Raw genomic sequence first — 7,199 nt, forward strand, 5'->3', positions numbered from 1 at the left:
TCAAAACTATGGAACACTGATCGAAGAAATCAATGAGAAACCAAAATAATGGAAAGATAGTCCATGTTCATGGATGGGAAAAAAAATTGCTAAAAAATCTATACCATCCAAAGAAAATATTTACATTTAAACCAATCTTATCAAAAAACCAACAAAATCTTTTACAGAATTAGAACAATTTTTCAAAGTTATATGGAACTACAGAAGACTCCACATAGCCAAAGCAATCTTGAAAATGAAAAGTAGGAGGCATCAGAATTCCAGACTTCAAGTTATATTAGAAAGCTATAATGAACAAGACAGTATGTTTGAATCTTATATAAACCAGGAAAGAAAATCCAAGAGATGAAGTCAGTCTCTCTCTCTCTCTCTCTCTCTACACACACACACACACACACACACACAGATATGAGCTTCAGCCATAGAAAAGAATGAGATGTTAGCACTTGCAATAACGTGGGTAGAACTAGAGTGTTTAATATAAGTGAAATAAATGAGTCAGAGAATGATAACACATGATTTAAGTGAAGTGGAATTTAAGAAATAAAACCAACAAGTGATGGACAAAAATCTGAGAGAGGGAAAGTAAGAAACATATTATTAATTAATGAACAATCTGATGTTTACCATAGGGATGTTGGAGTTGAGTTAAATAAGTCATGGAATTAAGGGATACACTTGTCATGATGAGCACAGTGTGGCTATGGAACTGTGGATTTACTATATCATAATCTAAAACTAATACCTACCTAGAATTAAAATATAACTTAAAAGAATGAAGACCCTCAAAGGCTTTCTATTTATATGGTTTAGATTATGAATATTTATGAAATTAAAATTAAAGTTAATATTTAAAAAATAAGAAAGAGGTCAATTTACAAAAAAAAAAAAAAAAAAGGATAGAATTCACAGGATACCTGGGTGGCTCAGTGGGTTAATGTCTCTGCCTTTGGCTCAGCTTATGATCCCAGGGTCCTGGGATCAAGCGTTGCATCATGCTCTCTGCTCAGCAGGGAGCCAACTTTCATACACTCTCTCTGCCTGCCTCTCTGCCTACTTGTGTTCTCTGTCAAATAAATAAATAAAATCTTTTAAAAAAAATGATACAATTCATTAGAAGGTAAATATGGAATTTTGTATAGCCTCCAGTGTGCTGACCTCAAAGGAAAAAATGGTGTCTTGGTTCAAGGTCTGTTTCTTTGTATTATATAAGTAAATATATTTTAAGAAGTAAATACTCCCTCAGTGATACACTATAACTCTCTATAGAGAGATACGTGTTTATCTATGCCTTATTATTCCCTCCTTTTTCACCCTCAATGAGGAACCCGAATGAATGCACAGACCCAATGGATATATAGTGGGGATGAAATTTTGATTGCTAAAATGTCTCAAAGAAGAAGGTATGTGCTGATAGTTTTTAAAAATTTTTGCAGACATATCTAATGTGCTAATTTCCTAAATTTTAGCATGTAAAACATTTTTAAATTAATCTATTAAATATTTCAATGTCATAGTAAATTTTTAAAAACTCGCTTAAGAAAAAAAAATCTAGAATTAACATGATTTGCTATAAGAATATAGAAGTGTCTTTCCCAAAAGCCAGTACTTTCTTGGCTTAAAATGGAGTAAGCACAATCTAATGTTGTTGTTGTTGTTGTTTTCTTAATTTCCACAATTTTTCATTTATTCATGTATATATATATATATATATATATGTATATGTGTATGTATATGTATGTATATGTGTATATATCTTCACACATATACAATAACAATAAAAATAAATTGTTATGCTTGGTATAAAAGGAATAATTATGCAATTGAGGAAAATGGCACAAAAGGTATAATTATGCAATTGAGGGAAATGGCATAGCTGATGCTGCTTAAAGTGAAGGAAAGCCATATCTGAAAAAAATATGCTTTACTCATAGGAATGCATATAGGGAATTTCTAATGCTTCTTCTTAGTACGAGTTTTATCATTACACCTCAGATTGTGTAAAAGAGATGCAAGAAAATTAAATAAATTATACAGGATTCATAGTAGATAAATTTCAGGTTTTAATTGTGGTTCCTGGGGCACCTGAGTGGCTCAGGCATTAAGCATCTTCCATTGGCTCAGGTCATAATCCCAGGGTCTTGGGATTAAGCCCCGTCATTGGGTTATCTAATTAGCGGGAATCCTACTTCTCCCTCTCCCACTCCCCCGGTTGTGTTCTCTCTTGCTGTGTATCTCTCTGTCAAATAAATAAAAATTTTTTAAAAATCTTAAGAAAAAGTTATGGCCCATAACCCATCTGGGATTCAAAATGTTCAGACAAAACTACACAACACTGTGTTCTTTATTATCAATTAACTGTATTTGTATAGAAATGAAATGGTGCTCATTGGACTCACCTGTAGGTGAGAATTTGAAGAGAATAATGAGAAGCCGCAAGCAGCAAGACAGTTTATGAAAAAAAAAAAAAGTAAGGTCTGAATAAATATACTGAATTTAGAGAAAGTAGTGTGCATGAGCTGCTGTGATGAAGGGGCCTAAATATTCTTGCCACAAGCCTGAGGCTTCAGGTGAATTTCCACCATATTGCATAGCTATTTTGCAGGACTGGAAAGAGACCAAAGAAATGGTAATCATCCCAAGGAAGAATTGTCTGTGGCCAAATTGTATCCATACATGATGAAAACAAACTGAAATGAGATCTGTATCCATGGATATTAACTTCAGATTGGGAGAAAATTTACTCATTGGATGTAAATATTACCATTGCATTAGAGTACATAAATAGCATGCCTCTTAAAACAATCAATGTAGATGTAAATTCAAACATGGATTGTATGAATAGTATAGACAAAGCAACATAGCTGGCACAATTTAAATCATTATTCACAGAATTTACATTTTGAGGAAACTATTATCTCTTGAAAAGCAGAAATCATTATTTCTTTTAAAAAGTTTAGAGCACTGCACCCAGCACACCCATATTAAGATACAAACAATATAAAAAAAAAGACGTAATTGGCAAGGAAAAGGAATTTACATGGTACTTTATTACACACGTGGGTGTGGGTGAGGTATTTAACATTTCTGATCTTCACAATTTAATATTTTCATTTTCTAGATTTTTTTCGGAATATGGAAATAAGAAATCTAACAGTCATCAAGGAATTCATCCTTCTTGGACTTTATGGATCAGCAGAGCAACAATATTTCTTATCCGTGCTATTTCTCTCTTTGTATTTAATGACTATATCAGGCAACATGCTTATCATTTTGGCTGTTGGCTTTGATTCTCACCTCCACTTACCCATATATTTCTTCCTTAGTAACTTGGCTTTTGTTGACATCTATTTTTCCTCCACTACTATCCCCCAAATGATAGTGAACCTCTTGACTAATACAAAGACTATTCCTTTTGTGGGGTGTCTCGGCCAGCTTTTCTTCTTTATTTCTTTTGTGAATATGGACAGCCTTCTTCTTTGTGTAATGGCATATGATAGATAAGTGGCAATTTGTTACCCTTTACATTATATTGCCATTATGAATCCTCACCTTTGTGTCTGGCTAGTGGCTGGGCTCTGGCTTGTCACCTATCTCCATGCCCTTTTACACACTGTATTAATAGTGCATCTGTCCTTCTGTGCTTCCATTAACATCCTCCATTTCTTCTGTGATCTCAATCCTCTCCAGAAGCCCCCTTGCCCTGATATATCCCTCAATGTGATGGTTATTTGTACAGTTGGAGGTCTACTTGCTCTCATTCCTCTTATCTCCATCCTCATATATTATGGGCTTATCTTCTCCACTATCATGAAGATTACATCTACTCAGGGGAAAGAGAGAGCTTTCTCCAAATGTAGCTGCCACCTGTCAGTGGTGGTGTTGATCTATGGCACAGCAAGTGCTGTCTATTGCAGCCCCTCCTCCTCCTTTATCCCTAAAAGTAAGACCCTATTAGTCCTTATGTATACATTGGTGACTCCAATGCTGAATTCTTTCATCTACAGTCTAAGGAACAGCAATATGTAGAAAGTACTTCAGAAAATGCTTTGCAAAAGTGCACACTTACAACAGTAATGATGAATGTCCAATGGCTGGATTAAACGTTATGAATATTGTCATGAAAAGTGCATTCCCGGAGGAAACATTTAAAATTACAACAGAGGGGAGACAAGATGGCGGGGAAGTAGGAGAAAGCGCCTTTTCAACCTGTACCCTAAAGTGTGCTGATTACCTTCCAAAGAACTCTGATCAACCATGAAATCAGCATGAGATCCGAATTATACACGTCTGGGTCTCTACAGGGGCAGAATATGCCAGTGGGCAGGAAAAGTGGAGTGGGAGCATCGGATTGATATCGGAAGATAAACAAAAGTGTGAGGGAGCCACCAGTGACAACCTATTGGAAAGTAATACCACTAATATGAGAGTGCCCTGCATCAGGGGACCAACATTAACTTGGAGACTGGCTGAAAGCACTCAAAAAGAGCAAAGGATCACGGGTGGGGTAATTGTGAGAATCGGCGTGGCGAGGGACAGGGGCTTAAGTCCTGGGGCCCAGGAGAGCCTCCCCTGGAGCTGAGCCAGAGAGAGTGCTGTGGAGAAATCAGGTCATGGTCCCTGAGTCACCAGCATGCCCAAGAACGTGTGGGATCCGGTTTCTGTGAGGAGCTTGGAGCCTTGCCAGCCGACAGAATGCCCAGCCATGCTACAGAGCCTGAGATGCACATGCCCCTCACCTTTCCCTGAGAGGGGTGCACACAAGCCGAGCAGTCTTAGACCCAGAAAGACCAGACACTCCCAACCTGGGCCAGTGGGAAAATCTCAGTGTGCGACCACTGCTTGGAACATCTCTGGTGGTCTGGAGCTTCCCAGACAGGTACTGCTGCCTTGGTTTTGGGTACAAGCAGAAGATCCTATGTCCCCAAGGACCACGACTCAGAATCTGCTCTACCAGCGGCCAAGGGGGTATTTATTTGGGCTCTGCAACACACACAGGGTACCAGACTGAGGCTTCTCTCTGAGAGGGGGGTCAGGGTGCAGTTTGCTTTTCTCTAAACCTACAAAAACCAGCAAAAGCAGTCAAGGAGAGAGGAAAATAAAGGACAAACATAAAAACCTCCAGAGAAAAAAAGCCTGGAAAAAATGGTTTCCTCAGAGCCCACCCCCTTGAGGAAACATCACTGACTGAAAACTGACGTGACAAGCCCCCACCCAATACCAACCAGATAAGGGAAAGAAAAAAAAAGATGACAAAAGAACAACCATCACTACTTCATAGGACAACTTTTATTTTTAATTCGATCCCACTCTTCTGGCTCATGGTTTTTTTTAAATTTTTTTATGATTTTATTTATTTATTTGACAGAGAGACAGAGATCACAAACAGGCAGAGAGGCAGGCAGAGAGAGAGGAGGAAGCAGGCTCCCTGCTGAGCAGAGAGCCCGACGTGGGGCTCGATCCCAGATCTCTGGGATCATGACCTGAGCAGAAGACAGAGGCTTTAACCCACAGAGCAACCCAGGTGCCCCTCATTGTTTTTTTTTAAAGATTTTATTTATTTATTTGACTGAGAGAGATCACAAGTAGGCAGAGAGAGAGAGGAAGAAGCAGGCTCCCTGCTGAGCAGAGAGCCCGATGCAGGACTCGATCCCAGGACCCTGAGATCATGACCTGAGCCGAAGGCAGTGGCTTAACCCACTGAGCCACCCAGGCGCCCCTCATTGTTTTTTTATATAGTTTTTTTTAGCCTATTTACCATCACAGTGAGATGTCCAGTACATCAAATTCCTTAATAACCTTCTAAACTGAACTTTTTGATTCATACACCTGTGTTTTTTTTTTTTTTGCATTTCTATTTTCAAAATTTCTTTTGTTTTTAATTTTAGCTTAGTTCAGTCTAGTTTATTCCTTTTTTATTTTTATTTTCTAATATTCATATAGAGTTAAATTTCAAAGTAATACCTTTTCACCAATTAATGCTACCCCTATAGGTAAACCAATTTTTAATCTCCCTTTATCTTAAGAAAGTTGAGTCCTTTAACACAAATAACAAGATACATTCAGGAATAATCAAAACAACCTTACTCACCCACACTGAGAATTTACAACCACTCTTCCATCTTTTTCTTCCACCAGAGTTTCTGTGTTTTTGTGTTTGTCCTGATAGCATATAAATCTTACACTTGGGTTTCTTCCTAAGGGGAAAAAAAAATGTTTATAAAGATTCTTCCTTTATTTGCATATATATAAATATAAATATAGATATAGATATATCGTAATATACTTTTTTTTTTTAATTTATTTTTTATTTTCAGCATAACAGTATTCATTATTTTTCACCACACCCAGTGCTCCATGCAATTCGTGCCCTTTATAATACCCACCACCTAGTACCCCAACCTCCCACCCCCCACCCCTTCAAAACCCTCAGATTGTTTTTCAGAGTCCATAGTCTCTCATGGTTCACCTCCCCTTCCAATTTCCCCCAACTCCCTTCTCCTCTCTAACTCCCCATGTCCTCCATGCTATTTGTTATGCTCCACAAATAAGTGAAACCATATGATAATTGACTCTCTCTGCTTGACTTATTTCACTCAGCATAATAATATCTTCCAGTCCCGTCCATGTTGCTACAAAAGTTAGGTATTGGTCCTTTCTTTTTTTTTTTTTTTATAAACATATATTTTTATCCCCAGGGGTACAGGTCTGTGAATCACCAGGTTTACACACTTCACAGCACTCACCAAAGCACATACCCTCCGCAATGTCCATAATCCCACCCCCTTCTCCCAAGCCCCCTCCCCCCAGCAACCCTCAGTTTGTTTTGTGAGATTAAGAGTCACTTATGGTTTGTCTCCCTCCCAATCCCATCTTGTTTCATTTATTCTTCTCCTACCCACTTAAGCCTCCATGTTGCATCACCACTTCCTCATATCAGGGAGATCATATGATAGTTGTCTTTCTCTGCTTGACTTATTTCGCTAAGCATGATACGCTCTAGTTCCATCCATGTTGTCGCAAATGGCAAGATTTCATTTCTTTTGATGGCTGCATAGTATTCCATTGTGTATATATACCACATCTTCGTGATCCATTCATCTGTGGATGGACATCTAGGTTCTTTCCATAGTTTGGCTATTGTGGACATTGCTGCTGTAAACATTCGGGTGCATGTGCCCCTTTGGATCACTACATTT

General features: G+C 38.1%; 1 protein-coding gene across 1 annotated transcript; it reads left to right on the forward strand.

Moving 5' to 3' along the window:
• Nucleotides 1-3,135: 3,135 nt before the first annotated feature.
• LOC309861944 (olfactory receptor 1C1-like) lies at nucleotides 3,136-4,029 on the forward strand (the record flags this gene model as incomplete). Its single annotated transcript, XM_082725218.1, is given in 2 exon segments — nucleotides 3,136-3,501; nucleotides 3,505-4,029. Coding segments are annotated over 2 exon segments (891 nt in total).
• Between the last annotated feature and the right edge of the window lie 3,170 nt (nucleotides 4,030-7,199).

The sequence above is a fragment of the Mustela nivalis genome, assembly GCF_964662115.1.
Source record: "Mustela nivalis genome assembly, chromosome: 3".
NCBI classification, from domain to species: Eukaryota; Metazoa; Chordata; class Mammalia; order Carnivora; family Mustelidae; genus Mustela; species Mustela nivalis.